This window comes from Vigna umbellata, chromosome 3, assembly GCF_029865625.1.
Source record: "Vigna umbellata cultivar VRB3 chromosome 3, Vumbellata_1.0, whole genome shotgun sequence".
Lineage (NCBI taxonomy): Eukaryota > Viridiplantae > Streptophyta > Magnoliopsida > Fabales > Fabaceae > Vigna > Vigna umbellata.
In genome coordinates this window covers 53588084-53611029 of record NC_142167.1, presented here as the reverse complement: position 1 = coordinate 53611029, position 22946 = coordinate 53588084, and the positions used below count along the sequence as shown (strand labels likewise).

The following is a 22946-nucleotide window of genomic DNA, read 5'->3' as shown; positions in this document are numbered from 1 at the left end:
TGTCCTTTTCCTTGCTTTTCGCAGAACAAATATATTTAAATAAGGTATTTGGGTTGGTAGCCACGTCCCATATAATTGTGATTTTATTCATTGTCTATTATATTACACATTAACTAAAACCTTAATTACCATGTTAAGTTGTGAAAAACAATGTACAGAACTAAACATATAACCATCTTTTATATTTTTAGAAAATTTTAAAAAACATTATAAATTAATTATAATGAGTCATAACGACTTATCTTAATATATAAATTTTAAATCCTATTATCCCATTTTTATAATTTAAAAACTAAAATACTCCATTTTTTTAAATTTTCTTTTATTTCCATATTCAGAGACCAACTAGAAATAATTACAACACTCAGATTAAAGACATTTTTTTGGCGGGAAACATATTCCTCAATTAATCTTCATGGAAAGAAAACCATTCCCGATAATATAAATCAAGAACAAAATCAAAGTTGTGTGCTAGACATAGGAGGAGACTTAATACATAAGAAACATGTAAGCAAATCCCAGAGACAACAAAATGGTGATTGAAGGCACTCCCAAACATCCACCATCGCCAGAGTCAACATTAGCATACTGTTTCTTAATGTTGTTCTTGTCAGAATCGGAGAGTTCTACCTTTCGTTCCTGCGATGGCAAAATGTAAGGGTACATAACAGAGTCGTTCATGAAAGAGTGGTCAAATCCAAGCAAATGCCCTATCTGATGCATCGCGGCACTCTCCAAGTCCAGAACTCCATCCTCCGCCGACAAGTCGCCTTTTTCACTGGGCAGCGCCCAATACATGTTGCCATTGAGATTTATCTCAGCTGTCTTCACGTCAGACGGAGGGTTCTCCGTTATAAAGCTGAAGCCAAACAAGTCGCCGATAAGGACATCAGAGAAATTGTAGAACCCAACCTTAATGTCCGCGTCGTCGTAGGTTGTCTCCGTCAGGTTCAAAAACCCTGTGGCATTCGCCCACCGCGTGAATGCATTTTTGAACACTTTGGTGAAGCTGGGTTGGACTTCACTCTCCGGAAGAAAACCGTACGTGAGGTTTGTCTTTCGGAACCACCGGTGACCGGCTTTGGGCCACGACACGTTTTGGGTGAAGCTGTAGTTGAAATCCATGTCGGGGACAGCACATCGTGGTAGCGAGATGAGTTTGAGGGTGTGGTTGTCTATGTCGGAGGTAACTGGGAGATTGAAAGATTCCTGGAAGGTCTTGATGGCTGATAATGTTTGTTGGTCGACAGTGTTGTTGAATGAGTCGGAGGATGGAAGGTAGCCAAAGTTAGAAAGGTATTCTTTGAGTGGAGCGAAGCCTTTTCTTTCCTTATTGAGTGGGAGGTTTGGTAGTGTGGGATCCGGTTTCAAATACTTCAAGTATTCTTTATCCCATTCTGGCTTTGGTGGTTTTTTTCCATTGACCCAATTGATAACTTTTTCCTTGTTTAAAGACTTGAATAGAGACGCAAGAGAAGACCCAATACCAGCCTTCGCGAAATGGGATTGGTGGAGAAGGAGAAGGAACAATAATAGGAGAGCAGAAGGGAATGGTTTCATCTTTATCAATATAAATTCTTGCTCGATTTCGTCTATGCAGTGGAGTTGGGGAATAATATATAGAAAAATGATTCTTTGACACGGTTTAAGTAAATGACATTCATTTGACACGCAGTGGGGCCCATTCACTGTCAATGTCATCAAGGGTAAATTTGTCATTTGCATGCGCTGGTTTGGTAAAAGAATAAATGAAACTGTGCGTTTCAATGAAGGGAGCTGCTGCGTTAGGGTCCTCTCTCAAATTTGAATTTGTCAGGTCGCCCATTTGATTTTGAAAGAGGAACTCTTCGTGTGCGTGCTAGGGTTAGGGTTGAGAGAGAATGCGAGAAAGAAAAAAAAAAGGGAGGACTTAATGACTGCCACTTAACCGGAGACTGGACCTGATCGGAAAAGTTCGAACCAGCGAAGTCAAAGTAGATGATCGGTGTGGAGCGCGGAAGGCTTTTACCATGGTCTCCGTCCACCGCAATGCTGCTATCAACGACCTCGCCCTACATTCGTCCAATCAACGCGCCATCACCGTTGCCCGTGACAACTGCCTTGCCGTCGTCAATTTCGTCCGCTGCAACTGATGCTTGCGCCTCAACAAGGAACTTACTCTGGTCAAGTTCAATGCGCCTAGTGACCACTTTTTTATGGTTGCGAAGGAGAAGGTTTTTGTCCACCAGACTGAGGATGCACGCATATTGTTCGAATTGGAATGCTCCAAGCCCGTTCTATGTGCTTCTTCAAATTCTTGCCCTGTTTTCTCGAATTATCATCGAATATCAAGTTGGTTATTTTTATTTTCTCTATTTCTTCTTTTGGTGATGCTGATTTGTCTTGTATGTTAAAAATACCTAGGGTTTAGGTAGCATTTGATAAAGAAATTTTGGTATATTGTCACTAGTTATGTTTTTCGGGCGTCAAATATTTGTGATGTTTTGCAGTGGGAAGATTTTACACAGATTTTGGAGACTATTTTGAAGCATCAATGAACCGTGAGAAGTTCCCGGAGAAGGTGCACTCATAAACTAACTATTTGTAACTTTGGATGATGGAGATTATAGATATTTTACTGTGTCTTACAGAACAACTTAATACCTCATTATACCCATGTCAATTCTAATTCTTCTAAAACAAATTGCATATAAAATTTAGATATGATGTAATTATTGATTTGTTGCTTGCTTACTACATGTATCCTCCACATGGAAGAAGAGCAAATGCTATAGAGCAAGACCATGTCTAAATTAACAAAGTCAACAAAAGAGGCAGTTGTGGCTACTTTGAAGTCTATTATATATAAAAATGATCTACATTTTTCTCAATTATTCATTCTAATTTGTACCCTTAATCTTGTATGCCTTGATTGATAGGTTGGAAGAAGAATAATGAATGATTCATATTGGAAGTATATGCTGGATTATGTATGGAAACCATTCTAAATGTGATAATGTGGTTGATCTCATTGCAAAGTTCATCTTATCTTGTTTATGTTACTTTCTATCATATGATTAGCCTTTGTTAATTTCCATGGTACATAAATGTTATACTGAGTTTTCATCATTGAATAGGTACCCAATTTATATTGTCCCAAGTCGAAACAATGAAAAGGAATTGGAAGCATGCTTTCTCCCTTACCATACTCTGTCGTCATCTTTCGAAGGTATCGCAATATTTTTGTTTTTCGAATCAATAATTGTAGTTCAAATTGTTGTATTTTCAAATATTATAGTATCGGATTGTGTTTAAATGAGTTATATATGATCAGATAAGCATGCCAAAGAGTAGATTATACTATATTTCTTTCTAAAGGCTATTTGAAGAGGTAAGTGCTACACACAATTTCAGTATATGAAAAAGTTAACAATATTTTAAGAGAAACTCAAGGATGAGCATTGCACAACCCATATGTTTGTGCATGGTTTGCCAAAGAAAGGTTGAATGTCTTTGTCTCCTTGGCACTTATGGTTAATATTTAGATATATACATAACGGATAAGCAATATGCAGAGATTAATATTTGAAGAGCCTGGTTGGAGTAAGAAAAATATTGTCAAGGATTTCTAAGGAAACATCGTAGGATGCTTTGAACAACACACCTTGTCTGCTTCCTACATGGATTTCTAAGTTTTCTTCTCAATAAGTAAGTTTATGCTTTAGTTGATTGCATGTGTTTTTAATGTATCACTCTAGTAACATGTTTGGATCACTCTAATGACAAGTTCAACCTTAATGTATACATACTAGTTTTTTCCAAAGTTTTCTGCATAGTTTATCATCTTTAGTTGGTTGAATGTTGGGACACTGGGTTATTGAAATCATAAATGTTGCTTGTTAGCAGTAATTTGGATTGGAATGTGAATTATTCTATGATAACAACTCTTCATTTTTTCCCTTTAGATTAAGACTTAGCTCGTTACCTTGTGTTTATCATCAACAGGAGAATGATTGTGTTCTTCATAGTTTTGTAATAATCATATCATTTGAACCAAGAGCTTTAGTGACAAATTGGAAGTTGTAATAAGGAAGAACTTTATGTGGGTTGTCATGAAAAGATATAAATCTAAGGTAGACTAATGGAATCCTACTATTCTTTGGCATATAGAGAGCTTCTGATATAATGTGTAAATCTGAATAGTTCCTAAGGGCTTTTGTAGATCAGTTAGAAATGGTCATGCCGACTTGGAATCACACTACACTTTCATGACCAAATATACCATTCTGCCGAAGGATGTACATTTCTTATAGTCTTTCTGAAAGTGTGTGACTGAGTATAATCGTAGTTCTTTGAATAAATTTTTTGGTATATTTATACAACAAACTTAGATGCAGAAGCTACTATTAGTTGCTTGTATTGTGGTTTATGGTGATGGTTTGTTGAGATGTGGATCACTGATGGTAATTTAAACATGCATGCAGTTCCTCAAGTGTTTTTATGCTGCCTGTAATCAGTCTCTATCACCTTTAATCTGGATACTAAATATTTATATTAAAGATCACCAAAAACATATGAGGAACTACTTCGAATTTTTTCTGCTCATATTTATATTAGGTCATAATGTTTTTCTATATAATGATGATGAGGATTATAGAATATAATTGTATATGGTTTTATTAAAATAATGACTGAGGTTTTATTCTTACCCGGTTACCAAATTATAAATCTCAGAAGTTTTGGAGAGTGAAAATAGTATTCTAAAATTTTTGGAAATTTTTTCACTCAGTGGTCAAGTTTTCCTTTGTTTATAGTTTTATGTTGTTTAGTTTATGTAGGCAATTGTTAGTGTTACTTTTGGCATTATTCATGTTAAACTTTTTGTTTCTAATTATTTCTTTTTGAATTAGTGGTGGTGGCCTATACAAGTTGCTTCATACCCTGCCTCTGAATGCTTCTAAGTACATTTTACAAGCTCTGATAAGTACTTGATTGGATTCTCTCTTGCATGTTACGTGTACTTAATTTGATTGTGTGTTCATATCACATCAATTACCCAAAACTTTTCTAAAAAGAAGCATGATGAGTAAAATATTTTTATAATTTGAGTGTACACACATGTTCATGGTGAATTTGAGTACGTATCTTAAAATTAATTTATTATTTTATTTTATTTATGTAATTTCGTTTCATGCAATCCCTTTTTCACTGTTTTCATCAAACCTTCTCATGAGATGGAATATCGGCTGGTGGGTAAATCTTAAACATGAAACACATGTTGATTTAGTCTTCGGTTCTCTGCTCTACATTCAAACTCTTGCTATAAAAATATATCTTATGCAGTGCATACCAGATTTGGAAGGCATTATTGGTAAGAAGTGTGCGGTGCTGCAGCGTGGGGAAAGATAGTGGAAAGTAAAGTTGTTATTTAATAAAAGTTATTTTGGTCGTCATAGTTTCGGTGCTGGCGTTTTTGACAGAAAATGAATTGAAAGCAGGAGATGTTTGTGTATTTGAACTTATTAGCAAGAAGGATGGTATTTTTAAAGCTCATATTTTCTAAAAGGATCACTAATTTGTCTGCATGAAAGCCGTGGTCTTGCTGAGGAATTTGAAAGAAAATGTTGTAAAGAAACAAAGATATTGTAATGGGGTGTTCCCAAGTATTAGACATTTAAACAGTGTTACTGTTATGTAATCAACCAGTTATGTTTATTGAAATATAGTACTGCATTAGGTGATTTATGAGTTACTGTTATGTAATCCAAAGCTTCTACGTAAAATAAGTTGTTTCACTCACTGTAATTTTCTTTTTATTAAAGGGAAAAAGTTACTGCTATTATATATCTACCATTATAAAGGAAAAATGAATAAATAAAACTAAGAGGAATAAGTTAACATTCAGCTGCTTCAAAAGCAGTAATGAAGGAGAATCAAAAAGAACATTCTTAAAAGTAAATATAAATTAATTTTGATTTTTCAAAAATCTATATAAATTAATCACTATATTGTTTTTTATTAAAACTATTTTTGTTTTATTAAATCATAAATGTGGTATAAAATTTTTAAATTATATTTTTTCTTGAATATTCGTATAAAAATGCTTAAAGTGAAGAAATAATATTTTATTAATATTATAGAAAAATATTAGAAAACAAATAATAATAGTATTGACGTAATCCAATTTCGTCTTATTAACACAATATTATTATTATTTTTATTTCTCTTTTTATCTTATTTGATTTCATTATTTTAATTCTATTTTATTTTACTTTATTATATTTCATTTTAATTGCTCTGATTTTTTCTTGTAATAAGTGGTTATTACACTCAAAATTTGTGGTTGATTGTCACAGACATTTTGTACAATAATAAATTGATGAACCTGATTTTAAGTGCTATCTTAAAGAATAAAACCTTTATTTCCCATTCACAAAACTTAACAAGAATACCAATGATCACATTTTTGTGGTGTACAATAATGAAAGTGATCGACTTCAATACCAATGATCACATTTTGTAGTGCTTATGTGGTTATATACTCAATTGCTTATGAACAAGAATAGTTGTGGTTTTTTATGTGAGATTTTATCAATTTTTTTGTGCAGTAAGTGGTTATCTACTAAGTCCTAAGTGGTTATTTCATAACGGTGTTTTGTACAACAACAAAAGTGGTTTAATTCAATCCCAATGACCACATCTTTTTGGTGCAGTAAGTGGTTATCTCCTAAGTCCTATGTGGTTATTTCATAACGGTGTTTTGTACAATAATAAAAGTGGTTTAATCCAATCTCAATGACCACATATCTCTTGGTGCAGTAAGTGGTTACCTACTAAGTCTTAAGTGGTTATTTCAGAACAGTGTTTTGTACAACAATAAAAGTTGTTTAATTCAATCCCAATGACCACATTTTTTTGGTGCAGTGAGTAGTTATGTACTAAGTTCTAAGTGGTTGGTTATTTCAGAGCGGTTTTCTTGTACAACAATTAATGTTGTTTAATTCAATCCCAATGACCAAATGTTTTCGGTGCAGTAAGTGGTTATCTACTAAGTCCTAAGTGGTTATTTCGAAACGATGTTTTGCACAACAATAAAAGTGGTTTAATTCAACTTCAATCCCAATGACTACATTTCTTTGGTGCAGTAAGTGGTTATCTACTAGGTCATATGTGGTTATTCCAGAAAGGTGATTTGTACAACAATAAAAGTGATTCAATTCAATAGTAATCTTATTTTTTCAAGTAATGCATTCATAGTAATCTTATTATTCTTACCGTCAATGTAACCTCTTATATGTTTGACGTTTGTAGTTTCAAATTCATATTTTAAATACAAAAAAGTTGATAAAAATTTGTGTTTGGTTTCACTGAATACGAAACCAAATATACACATTTAATTTAATATTGTTGCAGGAGCAATAATGATCATAATCCCTCCTTAATTTGTAGACAACACCTCAAAAACCCATGAAAAGATTGGGGAAATAGATGCAACAATTTTAATAGAAAGAATGATGGTTTATAGTGTTTCTTTAATTTACAGATCAAATTCTCCCAATCTATTCTAAAAGAAGTACTTTCAAGTATAAAGTGTTTTAAAACATTGAATCAGAACAAAATTGTTCCAAGGACATAAAATTTTGGTTAATTGGGTTTAAAACAGAGGATGTATAACATTGAGTAGCCATTTGCCAGCTAAGAAGCCAAGACAATACTACAGAATTGATCGTGAAGTACACCAGCTATGATCACAACACAATTCAGATAATGCAAAAACTAAATTATAGATTCCAATTTCATAGACTGCTAGAATTTCAAGACGAATCAAGAACGACACTAGGTAGATTAGCTCGTCCCATCTTTCCTAAACCTTGAAGTATCATATTGTATGTAGCTATATCAGTATGATAAAATTTTTCTCCCATTTCAGCCACAACAGCCCAAGCCTCAATGAAATAAACCTTTTTGACAAAAGAACTCATGATTGAATTATAACAATAATTCACTGGACTCACACCTGCATCATTGAAAATCTCAAACAATTTGCAAGCCAAGCTCAACTTTCCCTTTGCCAAAAATATAGACAACAAAGTATTCACCATATCAACATCAAAAAAGCTGGGAAGAATAGCCAGTAGAGCACATTTGGAATTCTCTTTCTTTTGACTCCTGCAGCTTCTTTTTGGAATTCTGTTTCTTGTGAATTCCAGCCAAGTGTTCCCAAGAAAATGGAACACACGAGAATCTAAGGGGAGATGCAACACTAAGAAGTGGATCCTCAGGGAAATACAATGATTCAAAGGAGGAAGATGAGGATGAGGAATGAGTCCTGCAAGATGAAACAATTAAATGAAAATGCAAAATTGTTTTATATAGATGATACACAAGATTTGTTGTCTGATTAGAAAAGAAAAAAGTAATTATATATTAATTGAGGTTGGAGGAAAAATGTGGTTTGTGGGATGAGAAGGAAAAAGAAGAATGATACTTATAACCCCAATTGCCAATAAATGATGATGCACATCACAAAATCCAGAAAAATCAAGTGAGCACATACTAAAAAACAAAATTTTCCACCCTTCAATCTTTAGAAGGCAAGGTAAATATGCTACTCTGCAATATTCCAATATCAAGTAAACAAAGCCAATAAAAAAAGCCTTGCCAAAGCCAGATGGCAGAAGACACATAGAAACATGGCTACTACTTACCTCTTGAATCTCACATCCATGGAAGATAAGGTCCCTAATGGTCATAAATTTCGTTAGTTTTCGTAGCATTGGTGAGTGAAAAACTGATTTCACAAGCATTGGTCCAGTAAGTGGTTATGTCTTAAGTGTTATGTGGTTATTTGTTAAGGTAGTTATGTACAAATAAACAATAATAAAGTAGTTAAATTCAATATCAATGATCACATTTATTAGTGCAGTAAATACTTATGTACTCATGCCTAAGTGGTATTTTACTCAATTGCTTACGAACAACAAATGTTTGTGTTTTTTAAGATAGATTTTATCAAATTTATTGGTGCAGTATGTGGTTATCTACTAAGTCCTATGTGGTTATTTTTGAAAGATGTTCTCTACAACAATAAAATTGGTTAAATTCAATAACAATAATCACATTTCTTTGGTGCAGTAAATTGTTATATATTAGGTCTTATGTGGTTTTATACTCAATTGCTTATGAACATGTTGTGGTTTTTGAGGTTAGATTTCATCAAATATATTGGTGCAGTATATGGTTGGTAGGAGGACACAGTCTATAAAAACATGGTTGGTAGGAGGGCACAGTCTATAAAAAAGTAGTCAAATCTTACACACCAAGTAAAATCATTAACAATAACTGTTATGCTTATAATCATATTAACAAAAACCCAGTACCAATATTCTCCAAAACTTTAATGATGACATTTGAAATTCTATATCCCATAAACTACACTAAAACCCAGAAAAAAGGGCAACGTAGGCTTGCAATTCTAATGAGCACATCCACTACAAGCAACTAATCAGACTCATTATATAATAGAGACCAACAAAGTACTTTTTTTTTCATGGCCATGTGTCATCATTTTGCTTTTGTAACATTAAAAGACAATCGTGGAATATTTCAAGACATGAAAAATGAAAGAACCATATAACAGTGGAGCTTTCTCAGTCATTCTATCCACATCCAAAACTTTATTCAAATTCACAATACATTACAACAACAATAAACTGAAGAACTCGATTAAATATGTGTGCAACTAATAATCAAAGTAAATATTAAGCACGATGAAACTGAGGCGAAAAAAAAAAACTAACATATTCCTCAAGAAGAGTGTTGGCCCCCGCACGCGAGGCTATCATCGAAATTCTTCGATGGATACTTCGCCGTCACCATGCCGACCTCGAAGACGATATCGTCGGAGGAGGAGCGGATTCCGATGATCGACCGCCACTTGAAGAATGCGCGAACCCTAATTCCGTCAAGTTCCGCAATTTACCCCTACACGATTTTCCAAGAGATGGTGTCGGAGTAGGTGGCAACGTAGTTGTCCGCCGGGAGCTTGATTTTGCACGCGCCACCGAGCTTGACGGTAAACTCCCCGCTGGTCCGGTTCACGGCATACCCCAGGACGGTGGTGGCGGGAAGAAGACTGGAGGGTAAGCCGTAGCTGACGAGTTACACGTGAGCCTGCGAAAGCGTGATTTTTGGCGTTTTAGGGTTAGGTTTTTGGAACGAATTGGCCACGAGATTAAGAAGCAGAGCGAGTACGCACAAGATTTTGAGAGCGAAACCTTCACACCTATCAAAAACCTTCACAATCGCCGATTGAACAAGCTTTTTTAAATGGAAATCGAAGGCGCCAATGAAAAACGATGGAAAACAATACGCCAGAGAAAGCAAACCTAAATGGCCTAAATGGGATGTTTGAACGAACCTCGAAAGAAAACTTACCCAAATTTTGGTCTTTCCCCTTTTACCCTTACTCAGTCTGCAAGTTTTTTTCGAAAACGCTGACGTGGAGCGTGTCAAATGAATGTAAGTGACACGTAAGCGTGTCATTGTATTACTGCTCTAATATATATAACAAAAATGATAATGGGCAAGTTTGAGAAACTGAATAAAGAAAGAATTTTGGCACAAGTTGGTGATCTCGAGAAGCACACCGTTGCTAAGCCATTATTGGTGTGATTACAACAACTTGCTGATGACGAAGCAAGTTGCTAAAGCCAACATGTGAAGACTCGCTGTCAGTGTCTGCAAACCTAAACATCCATGTTTGATTCTATGGATTTGACGAAAAGTCAATGATTTTACGTTGACCTCAAGTCTTCGTCACCCTTTCAAATTATAAGAAATGCTAAAGAAGACATTGTGAGTTTATACGTCCAAATGGGCTGAGATGGGCAGCGGCTAGTACATGATACTTACGGAGAATTTGTTTCCTCTACCCACCAAATGCTCCCAACATTATTTTTCTATTTTTTTACTCCAAAAATATCTTACATTAATTTTTTTTTAAAACTCTAAATTTTCCTAAATTCTTTTACTTTTATTTTTCTCTGATGGTACACAAACTACTTTCTCTCTTCTATATGTTCTTCATATGCCTTCGATATTATTTTGTTTTTCATTTCCTGGTCTATATTTGGTTGTGATTAAATGTTCATCATAATCTATTGACAATTATTATTCATGTTATAGGCAAAAGATGGTATAGATATAAGAAACTTTAATTTTTCCAAAAGAATTTTCAAGTAAGTAAAATATTGAGTTACGTTTCTCTTACCTTGTTTTATTAAGTGGATTTCTCGGAACAAATCTAAAATTTTGAGTTAGCCCCCTTTGACAATTTTATTCATCCCAAAATCCTTAGCATTTCCTACATAAATAACACTTTCAGCAATTTGTAAGAAAAAGAATCTTAATAATCCAAGAAAAAACCATCATGGATCTTTTCTATGCATCATACAGAGGGTTATCTATAAATAATGCAAATGAATAAATAATACAATTAAATAGAACCCAAAAAATATGTTTTGAGAAGAAAAACTCAAAATAAAAACAAAAGTAAACTTATTTCAAAGAAGAAAAAAATCATCCGTCTTTGTAGAAATCAAATTTTTTGAGATTATAAGTCGTCCATAGTGGCTGCTGTGGAAAACTCTCCGGATAAGAATAAGTCTGTCCCTCGCTGTCCTAATTGTCTTATCTGTCCTTGGTTTTGGTTCATACGTACATGGTACTGGTTTTGGTTTACAAATTCATGGTACGACAATGTATAACTAGTTTTGGTCCACTGGTGTGAGGCAAGTGGGTCTATTATTGGTGTGCTTAAAACAACAATGTATAAGAGTTTTACTTAATGGATAAAACTCAAATTGACTACACTTTTAGCTTTCTAAAAATATTTCGAATTGACTGATTCTTTTATCTCCTAAGGAATCCATATACATATTTTTCTTCCGAAATTATTCTCAATCTAATTAATCATGTATTGGTCACTCATCCACAACTAAAAGAATATACTGATCAAACTCAATCCAAAACTTCCTAAACATCTTAAAAATTGTAAAGAGTTAAATCTCATTCCCAAAAAATTTCGTTATGGAAGGAAAGAGCCGACCACAATCTTTACATTTGGCATAATTAATCTCTAGCATATGATAAAACCTCTATTGGTTCTTTTCGCAACTGTGATATGAAAATTAGTACGAAATACTATAAGAAAAAAATTGAAATATTGCCACCAGTTAAATTCCATAATAATATGAAAAGTTGTTGATAAAATAAAATTATTGATGATCTAAAGTTATTGATAAAATATTTGTAAATAAAATTTTTATGGATAGATAAGAAAATTTTTTCAAGAATTACCGACAAACAATTATCAATGAATTTTTATACTATGGTTAACTATAATGAATTTTAGTCGGTGGTGAATAAGGTGATTTTTTTTCTTTTTCTTTTTCATTTTTCTCTTTTGCTATCTACTTTCTCATTTCTCTCATTTGGAATTCATTTTAAAGATGCATTTAGCAAGAACCTTTTAAAACAATTTAATCACTAATAAATTTAAAAAAGAAAACTCATTTAGTAGCACATTTAAAATAAAATTAATTATCGACAAATTTAACTGATGAATTTAATCACAAAAGGGTCAAAGTTCAAAGTGAAAATTTTGATATCTAATTTACCAATTAAATTTACTAATGGTATTAAAAAATTCATCATCAACGAAAACATTTGTCGACAATACTAATTCAAAATTGTCAATAAATTTTAGAGATGAACACATTATCAACGAAAATATATGTTGATAATAAAAATTATAATTTATTAAATAATCTATTATCTATAAAAATATATGTTCATAATAAAAAATCTAAAATGCATCAATAAAATATATTTTTATTGATAATTTTTTTCATAGATAAAATTTCATATATAATTAAGTAATTTATTATAGTGAAATGGCTATACGAAGGTCTCTATCTAATAAGTAGGATTAACTTTTATAATCTTTTGACTACATGTTTTCAAAAGGACAATTAACTTATTTTGCAAGTAATGGTGGATTTGAGGAAGAGGGAATGAATGAATTTGAAGGAATAGAGAGATGATTGTGATGTTGTTTGTTTTAAGGGATAGAAAGATGATACTATACCCCTTAGTCATGACCAAACATACTCAAGAAGATTTGGAGTCATCTACAGAAGGTGAGCCCAAACTCTTATCATCATGGGCCATAAGTGAGTTTTTAATAGATTGTGTTTATTTTAGGCCTTATATCATGGGTCAAGTAATATAGGATTTCCTTTTTGAGCCTTGTATTATAAGTCAAGTAGTGTAGGGTTTTGCTCAACTTGGGCCAACTTTGTTCTTCTCTTCTTTTCTCAATCTTCTCTTATATCCTTTCATTTTTTTTTGTTTTAAAATTCTAAGTTCCTCCTCTCTAGAATGACCAGTTGAGTCTTTTTTTTAAAATTTTCTCCTCTTCTTTTTGTACGACCTCTTGCTTTCCCCAAATTTTTAGTGACTTTAGTTCTTGAGCATTTTGTCTTAAACTTTATGGATCTTTTTTACTAGAGTCACTATCATATTGGTAAAAAGGATCCCTAGACATGTTTATGCATCCTATTTTTGAATTTTAGATTAAGAAACCTTTTCTTCCAAAAAGAAATTGCTAAGGAGACTTAAGGTTGCAAGAATACTCAAGTTCATTTTCAAGAAAGAGAGGTCAAACACTAAGGATTACTTAGAAACTAAGTTTTTACTTGCCAAAGTTTACCTTAAGTCCTCTTACACCAAACTTCTAAAAGGAAATTAAGTTTGAAAGGCAAGTGAACACACACACTAAACTATAAGCAAATAAAGAAAGCAAATAAGCTAAACTATGTTGCCTAATGGTAAGACTAGAAGGCACTTAGAACCTTCAAAGCACTTACCAACTAAGATGCATGCACTTCACTATAAGAAATTAAGGTTTTGATTAGAAGATGTGATTGAACACCAAAGACTCTATCAAGACACCTAAAGAAAGCAAGTAAATTACAACTTAAAGAAATCAAATATACAAATACAAACAAGGAAAAACTACTCCTCTCCAAGTGTTTCTTTCTTCCATCGTTCCTTCACCATGGCATAAATCTGATACCAAATTATGGAATAATCTCTTTCAAGCTATATGACTCAAGCAAAGTGGAGACTTCTAAATGAGTTAGTGGTTATGGAAGCTTGATGGTAGTGGAATATGGTGCACATATGGTGGGTTTAATGTGGAAAGATGGTAGTTCCTCCTCTAAGGTATAGACTTGATTTGATAATAGATAGAGCAAGGATGAAGAGTTTAAAGAGTGACAAGAAACATAAAAAAAAATAGCATAAGTTTTCTTAGGCTTGTATTTTGCCTATTCTAGTTTCTTTCTTAGTTTGGTTGTAAAAAAACTTATATATTTTTCTTTTCTTTAAGGTGCAAGCAATGTGGGACTTCACATAGTTTGGGCTTAAAAGAAAGAACAATAAATAAGTCTCTTTTCCTTTTAGTTGTTTGTAATGCAAGATATCGCATGTATAGTTTTAATTTTGGTCTTTAGATTTGTTAGGTAGTTTATATACCCTTAGGAGGTTGTAGAATTAAGAGATGTGGGATTTAAAACAACCTTGAGAGTTGTTATCCAGACTTGTGGGCTTCCAAGTTTCACATCCTTTAGTTTTCTCTACCTACTTCATCTCGTAGTGCTATATAAGCAACCCAAGGTCTCCTTTGTAAGTACACCTTAAAATTTGAATATAAAAAGTGTTTTGCATTCAATTATATTACTTCTTTGAGATACAAAATTTTCTCTTAGTCTAAATTTGGGTCCTATCTTGTGAAGAATAAGTAGCGATCCTCCTTGAGATTTATATTGGATCCTTCTAAGTGGCATGTCTTCAAATTCATGTTTCTTCTCCTTTCTCTTTTTCATTTTTTAGTCTTTTAATTCCATTTCTTAATTGTTCTTGTTTAGTCTTTAATTAGCTGTATTTCTATCTAGGCATGTTATTCCATATCATGACTCAAGCAAGGGGAGAGACTATTTTGGTGTTTGACATGTTCTCAAGATATGTTGGGTCAACTTAAGAAGAAGGGTGGCTAGACGAATCCTAGAAGGGGTGTTCTAGCTTTGGTAACCTAAGTTGAGTAGTATGATACAAATTTGACAGCATAACAATATTCAATTCAAAGGTTTAACTTACATTGGGGGAGACACTTCTATTTTTAAGCTTAAGGGGTCTTCAAAGTGTAGAAGAAAAACCTTAGAAACCTTAACTTTACTAGCTTTGAGACCAAGGAAAAAATCATCTCCATTAGAAGGAGGACATATGGCCATTATAACATAGGAGAATCATCTCGATTCCTAGAAGGACGCATAGGAATAATATATATAACAAAAATGATAATGGGCAAGTTTGAGAAACTGAATAAAGAAAGAATTTTGGCACAAGTTGGTGATCTCGAGAAGCACACCGTTGCTAAGCCACTATTGGTGTGATTACAACAACTTGCTAATGACGAAGCAAGTTGCTAAAGCCAACATGTGAAGACTAGCTATCAGTGTCTGCAAACCTAAACATCCATGTTTGATTCTATGGATTTGACGAAAAGTGAATGATTTTACGTCCAAATGGGCTGAGATGGGCAGAGGCTAGTACATGATACTTACGGAGAATTTGTTTCCTCTACCCCACCAAATACTCCCAACATTATTTTTCTATTTTTTTACTCCAAAAATATCTTACATTAATTTTTTTTTTAAACTCTAAATTTTCCTAAATTCTTTTACTTTTATTTTTCTCTGATTGTACACAAACTACTTTCTCTCTTCTATGTTCTTCATATGCCTTCGATATTATTTTGTTTTTCATTTCCTGGTCTATATTTGGTTGTGATTAAATGTTCATCATAATCTATTGACAATTATTATTCATGTTACAGGCAAAAACTGGTTCTGGTTCGGCCACATTATCCATGGTTAATTGTTTATCAACTTTATCTTCATATTTCTACATATATATCATCAAAATCAAGTGTCAATTGTGTTAGACAAAAATGCAAAGTTGAAATCTCACTCTTAATTGTGTAGGCATATGCAGATGCCAAGTTTGCTGACGCATGCCGCCGTGGCCTAAAACACTAGTGCAGAAAGGACATTTAATGTTTGTTATATTGGGCTTTTAACGTGAGTTCCAGAACCAACGTCTTTGTGGGTGACGTTAATCAAACGTCGGACTCAAACATGCCCCCTTCTTTATAGACGTCGGTTACTGCATGACTCTGACGTCTAAAGGACTCCACAGACTTCAGACATTACATTAACCAACGTCTACTGCAGCTCATGTCTTTGGGTAACACCTTCTTCCTTTGCTAGTTTCGTCATAGAAAAGGTTGCGTCTTTTGAACCTCTTATGACATTTCAACCAAAAACCGAATCTGGGTCCTTGCCTAGTTCCATTAAAACCGCCAATGAAAACGAATGGTGACAATAGAACAAGGCAAGGACCGAAGTTCGGTTTTGGGTTGAAATGCTATAAGACATCCAAAAGACGCAAGTTTTTCTTACGAGGAAACTAGCAAAGGGAGAATGCGGTACAACGCTACCCAAAGACACGAGAAAGACTGCACCAAAACACAACAAAAACTCATTTTAATTAGTTCAAAAGAAAGATAATCAACTAAAGACTAATATAATTGGAATAAAAGTATGTTTAAACTGTTCAAAAGAGACAAAAACGTACCTGAAAAAGCAGTGTCGTAGAGAGAAAATACGAGAAGGAAGACGATGAAGTGCTCGTAACAGTGGGTTTGATGTTTGATTTAACAGCAAACTAGACGTTGGCTCCCAAGTGAACTGATGTCTATTCTGGCCTAAACGTCGGGGCCCTCACCAATATGACGTGCAAAACAACTTTTCATCAGGCCATTTAGACGTCGGATGGCGTGATCCGACGTTTGTACGTCGGAAAAAAATAACTTTTCACTGTCAGACATATACACGTCCGTTAGGAGGGGCACCGACATCTATAATCGAATATAGACGTCGGGTGGCGGGATCGGATGTCTCTAAGGCAAAAAAAAATGAGTTTTCACCTACCTGTCAAGCATTAAGACGTCGATTAGGAGTCTATAATATTATAGACGTCAGGACCCATCCTAACCGACGTGTATATGCCCACTTATTTATGAAAATGTCACCGGTCAATAATTTACGTTGATTATTTTGTGGTCTGACGTCTACGGGGTGATGTTAAAGCCCAATTCTACACTGGTGAAAGGAGAAACTAGGGTGGTGGAGTATGCTTTTGTTGATTCTCTGGTTCCATTTTAACGTCCTTTCCTTGCATTGTTTTCTATCTTGTTTAACAGTATCATATGCCTTTATTAGGTTACATAACTTCCCTTATTTGCAACGAAGGTACGTCTCGGTTTTGCTGGAGCAGAAGAGGTATATCAACTAGGCCCCCTCAACGAGTATGAAAGGTATCATAGTTTATGAATCTATTCCCTATTTTCTTGGATACACTAAGCAGTAAAAAAGGAAAACTTTTGGTGTGTAATACTTCACAGGATTAGGTTGAAAAAGCAAAGAAAGAGTTAGCAAAAAGCTTCCAGAAGGGTATAGACTTGATTAGAAAATAAATGTGACCAAGAAAATCTAACTTATGCTTCTTTTAAATAAGGACCTTCTTAAACGATATCGACATTTGTTTGTTTTTCAACGAATGTCAATATTTATTTATGAATGTTGACATTCGTTTAAGAATTCAACGCATACTCGCATCTGTTTAAATATTATTGAAGGATAAAAGAGAAATGAGAAGGTGTATGGAGCATTGTGTATGGTGGAGAGTAAACTCTCATACGTACGCTATTTGAACAAAAATCTTGTTATTTGCAGGTGTTTCACGACAAAAAAAATATTCAATAAATTTTTTATACATTTAGGTATTTATTGATACATATTAATAATTTTTATTTTAAATAAAATTATTTAAAAATAATTTTTAAATAATAAAGTAAGATAACAAAATTATTTTAAATAATGTTTCAAATAAAATCACGTATCAGTGTGAAGAAATTTAATTTAAAAAGAAATCAATTTATATAAGCCCGGCAATAAAGTATAAAAACATCAATTTCATACCGCTAAATAAAAGAAATAAACATATATAAAGTTAAATTTTAAACAATTCTTAAAGACTAATATTTCTGGTCCAATAATTTTATTTTAATCATTTATTATTTCAAAAATATTCAAATGTGGTTTATTAAGTATGACTATTGGGTAGTGAGTATCCACATATTACATATTAGATATTATGATGTTGTGTATCTCTTATCTACAAGTATCTAATTAAAATTTATGAGTATCCATTAAAAATATTCATTTAATATTTCTTACATATTTTACAAAAAGATATTTATAGGTATGAATATTTTACAAAAAGTAAGTAAAGTGTTACTCACTTTTTTTCAATTAAAAACAGTATACCAAAAAATTAATAAAAAACCATAAAAATACAAAAATTAAAGTTTTAATTGAAATATATATATATATATATATATATATATATATATATATATGTATATATATATAATTATATCATTACTCAAGTAAAAAAATAATATAAAATTGAAATATATATATATATATATAATTATATCCTTACTCAAGTAAAAAAATAATATAAAAGTAAAAATAGTTACTAAATCTATAATTAAATTTATTAAATTTTTTTAAATATAATTTTAATTCAATATAATTGTAAACATGTACTAGTATGAATGTAAATAAAATAAAGTGCATGGGTCTTATTTTATTAATAGTACAGTGGATTTGAATGGTATCTTAGAATTAGAAAACAATATAAATATCTTTTAAAAAATTAGATATAATTTTCGCATACCTAAATTATTCAATTTTTATTCCTAAAAATTTTTAATTGTAATTTTAAATTCATAATTCTTAATTAAAAAATTTAATTAACCTATTATTTATCAATAAAATAAATAAAGTAAGTTTATTAAAATATAAAAAAAAAGAGTGTTATTTAGACACGTGAAAAAATGAGTAGTGAAGATATGCTTGTAATTTTATTAAAAAATTAAGAAAAATAAGTATTATTTTAATGTTGCGAGACATTGTGACTTCACTGTGAGTTTTTTCAAATATTCTAATTATACAAATTTGTCTTTTTATATTTAATTTTAAATTTGGGAATTGATACTACAAAGCCGGTGACAGATAACTTAATATAGAGGTTCATTAATGGGTCGATTTGGATACCGTAATATTCGTATTTATGAGTATTCACGAGTATTTATGAGTATTCACCTGTTAACAAAATAAAATTACATTTTATTCCTAGATTTAAGGTTTAGTTCTTGTTGACGTTTTTATTTCCTCTAAGATTTAAGTTGTGGTTGAGATTTTTATTTATTGTTTTCTATTGTCATTGTCTTAAATAATGAGAATCATCATTCAAACGAAGTATTAAAATTGTAATGCAGAGGAAGAAAAATAAAGAAGCAAAAATGGTTTGTGTATTATCTCATATTTGCATAATGCAAATACAAATATTTATACATTAAGATTATAACAAAATTAGTTATAATTCTATCTAATCTACCAGTTATATCAATATAATAATAACAAGCAAGATTTTAAATCCTAACAAAATATTAAATCATAACAAATATTAAATCCTAACAGCCCCCTCAAGCTGGAGAATGAATGTCAATCATTCCCAGCTTGGAAACCATAAATTTGAAAGCTGCGGAAGGAAGTCCTTTTGTGTAGATATCAGCTAACTGACATGCAGAAGGAATCGACAGTAGTTTAAGTAAGCCAAAAGAAAGTTTTTCCCTTACAATATGACTGCTAATTGTTGAAAAGTTACGTGAAGATCCTGTAGAAGAAAAGTTAACCATTGAATTTCGCAAGTAGTTATGACAAGAGCTCTGTATTCAGCTTCTAAGAAACTTTTGGATACAGTGGTTTGTTTCTTCGATTTCCATGAAATAAGTGAGGAGCCAAAATAGATAGAGTAACCAGTGATACTTCGTCTAGTATCAATGAAGCCTACCCAATCAGAATCACTGAAGCCTTTCAATTGTATGATGTTATTGTTGGGAAAGAAAATCCCTTTTCCAAGAGCACCTTTAAGGTATCTAAGAATCCTAGAAGCTGCTTGTTGATGATCTGTGTTGGGATTTGAGAGAAATTGACTTAGTTGTTGTATTGCAAATGAAATATTTGGTCTAGTGCTGGTGAGATATAACAATATATCAATCAATCGTCTATAAGAAGATGAAGGTGCATCATTTAGAGGTTGGCTAGAATTTGTGCTGAGCTTTGTATGATAGTCACAAGGAGTGAAAACGGGCTTAGAGTTTACGTAACCTTTATCTTTGAGAATGTCCAGAGTATATGGTCTCTGGGAAATGGAAATACCTTCTTTGTTTCTAGCCACTTCAACACCAAAAAAGAATTTAAGATTGCCAAGGTCTTTAATCTTAAATGTTGCGTCAATAAGATGAGTAATATGAGTGATTTATGTGATTTTTGTGAGATCATTTCTTGTGAGCACTATATCATCAACATAAACCACTAAAATAGTGACATTGGAATCAGAATGTTTGGTGAACAAGGAATTATCAGATGCAGATTGGAGAAAGCCATTAGATAAGAGGAAATCAGATAAACGAGCATACCACTGTCTGCCTGCTTGTTTAAGACCATAAAGTGATTTTTGTAACTTGCATACTTGATTGAGTTTGATACAATTGAGCCCTGGAGGAGGTATCATATAAACTTCTTCATTTAATGTACCATGAAGAAAAGCATTATTAGCATCTAGTTGCTTAAGATGTCAATTTTGTGGTGCCGCAAGAGTTATAACCAGTCTAACCGTTGTGATTTTAACCACTGGAGAAAATGTATAGATAGTCTTGACCTTCAATTTGAGTGTAACCCTTGGCTACCAATCTGACTTTATATCTTTTAATGCTTCCATCAGCCTTGTGCTTGATTTTGAAAACCCATTTGCAGCCTACAACAGTTTTGTGAACAGGTAAACATGTGATTTCCCAAGTGTTATTTCTGGCCAATGCAACAAGCTCATCATCCATTGCTCTAACCCAATGAGGATATTTAGATGCCTCAGAATAAGATCTAGGCTCAATGTTAGCAGAGATATGCATAATAAATTAATAATAAGGTGCTGCAAGTTTCTTATATGAAATGACATAAGCAAGAGGATGTTTGATACCTGAAGAATGAGAGGTAATAGTTGATGCATAAGAAGTTTCAAATTCAGATAGTCTTGAAGGTCTGTTTTTCTGTCGGGTGGATCTTCTAATGTTAGGAGCTGGTATAGTGGAAGGTGAACTGGGGGGAGAAGGATGCGAAGGATCTGTATGAGGTGTGGGCATACATTGGTCAATATAGAGCAAAGGTGGGTGGGTGAGAAGGTGGGAATTAGAAGTGGTGTATGATTCATTGTGGTAAGGAAAACAACTATCATGGAAGACAACATTTCTAGAAATCTTAATGGCCCTGGTTTTGAGGTTGAAGGTGATGAAGTCTTTTTTGTGTGGTTTATAGCCAAGAAAAATAGCAGGTAAGGCTCTTGGATAAATTTTATGTCTATTGTTTGACAAGGTGTTGACAAAGCAAAGACAACCAAAAGCAAAGACAACCAAAAGCTTTAAGGGTGGTGATATCAAAAGGAGAACTCTATAATTGTTGGTGTGGAGAATGGTTATTTAGGAAAGGAGTGGGAAGGCAATTAATGAGGGTAGAGGCATGAATAAGAGCATAAGACCAAAAAATGTTTGGTAAGTGTGCTTGAAAAAGAAGAGAGCGGGAAACATTTAATAAGTGTTGGTGTTTTCTCTCAACTAAGCCATTTTGCTGGGGGGTTTCAACACAAGTTGTTTGCTGAAAAATTCCAGTATTTTTATAAAATTCGGCCATAATAAACTCAATTCCATTGTCAGATCTAATGGTTAGGACCTTGGTTTTAAATTGTCTTTCAGCATAGGTAATGAAAGATTGTAAATGTGACTGAGTTTCAGCTTTTGAGATTAAAGGAAACACCCATACATATCTAGAAAAATCATCAACAATGGTTAAACAATATTTATGACCATGAATGGAAGTAGCAGCACAAGGACCCCAAATATCAACATGTAATAAGGAAAAAATAGAAGAAACATGAGAAGTACTATGAGGAAAAGAAGGTTTTCTCTGTTTAGCCATATGACAAGGAGTACATATAAAAGAGTGATCAAAATTAATCACACGATATAATTGTTGCATTACATGTAACCTATCATGGGATGGGTGACCTAATCTGTAATGCCAAATATCAATGGCTTCCTTATTGCAAATTGTGGTGTTGATGGAGCTAAAAGAAGTCTTGAGTGTATACAATCCATCTTGTGCATCAACTATACCAATCATCCTCTTGTTGTGTCTGTCTTGTATAAAACATTGATTGTTAAAAAATATTAGTTGACAATTATGGATTGTAGTAAGCTTGGAAACAGATATAAGATTGAAATTAAATTGTGGAAGATATAGGACATTAGAAATAGACAAAGAATCATTAATCTTTACTGTTCCAGAATATGAGGATGTGGTTTGTTGTCCATTTGGTAGTTTTACTGTGATGGAATCAATAGCCTTATAGGATGAGTATAGATTCAGGGAAGAAGATACATGATCATTGGCTCCTGAATCTATAATCCACATGACATGGTCTGTAGCATGAGAAATTGGTAGCACATTACCTATAAAAGAAGTATTTGGAGAGAAAGTTGTACCAATTTGATTTATGTGGGAAGTAGTTGTAAAGGATCCCAATTGTGTTTGTTGTTGCAGCAGGACTATCAAATGTTGATATTGCTGAGGAGTGATTTTTAACTCATTCGAGTCAAA

General features: G+C 32.8%; 1 protein-coding gene, 1 long non-coding RNA gene and 1 pseudogene across 2 annotated transcripts; 1 reads left to right on the top strand and 2 right to left on the bottom strand.

The window, feature by feature from the left end:
• Positions 1–405: 405 nt before the first annotated feature.
• On the bottom strand, positions 406–1603 carry LOC124842258 (metalloendoproteinase 1-like). Its single transcript, XM_047318705.2, has one exon. The coding sequence runs from the start codon at positions 1558–1560 to the stop codon at positions 490–492; it is 1071 nt and encodes a 356-aa protein (XP_047174661.1). The 5' UTR covers positions 1561–1603; the 3' UTR covers positions 406–489.
• Positions 1604–1768: 165 nt separating this feature from the next.
• LOC148202939 (uncharacterized) lies at positions 1769–5720 on the top strand. Its single transcript, XR_015785327.1, has 4 exons — positions 1769–2560; positions 3117–3208; positions 3555–3687; positions 5323–5720. It is a non-coding gene; the product is annotated as an uncharacterized LOC148202939 (long non-coding RNA).
• A 2024-nt stretch (positions 5721–7744) lies between these two features.
• On the bottom strand, positions 7745–10539 carry LOC148202938 (uncharacterized; annotated as a pseudogene).
• Between the last annotated feature and the right edge of the window lie 12407 nt (positions 10540–22946).

What these genes read in the sequence shown, in the direction of transcription:
- LOC124842258 (XM_047318705.2), bottom strand. Translation starts at nt 1,560, where the DNA reads ATGAAACCATTCCCTTCTGCTCTCCTATTATTGTTCCTTCTCCTTCTC.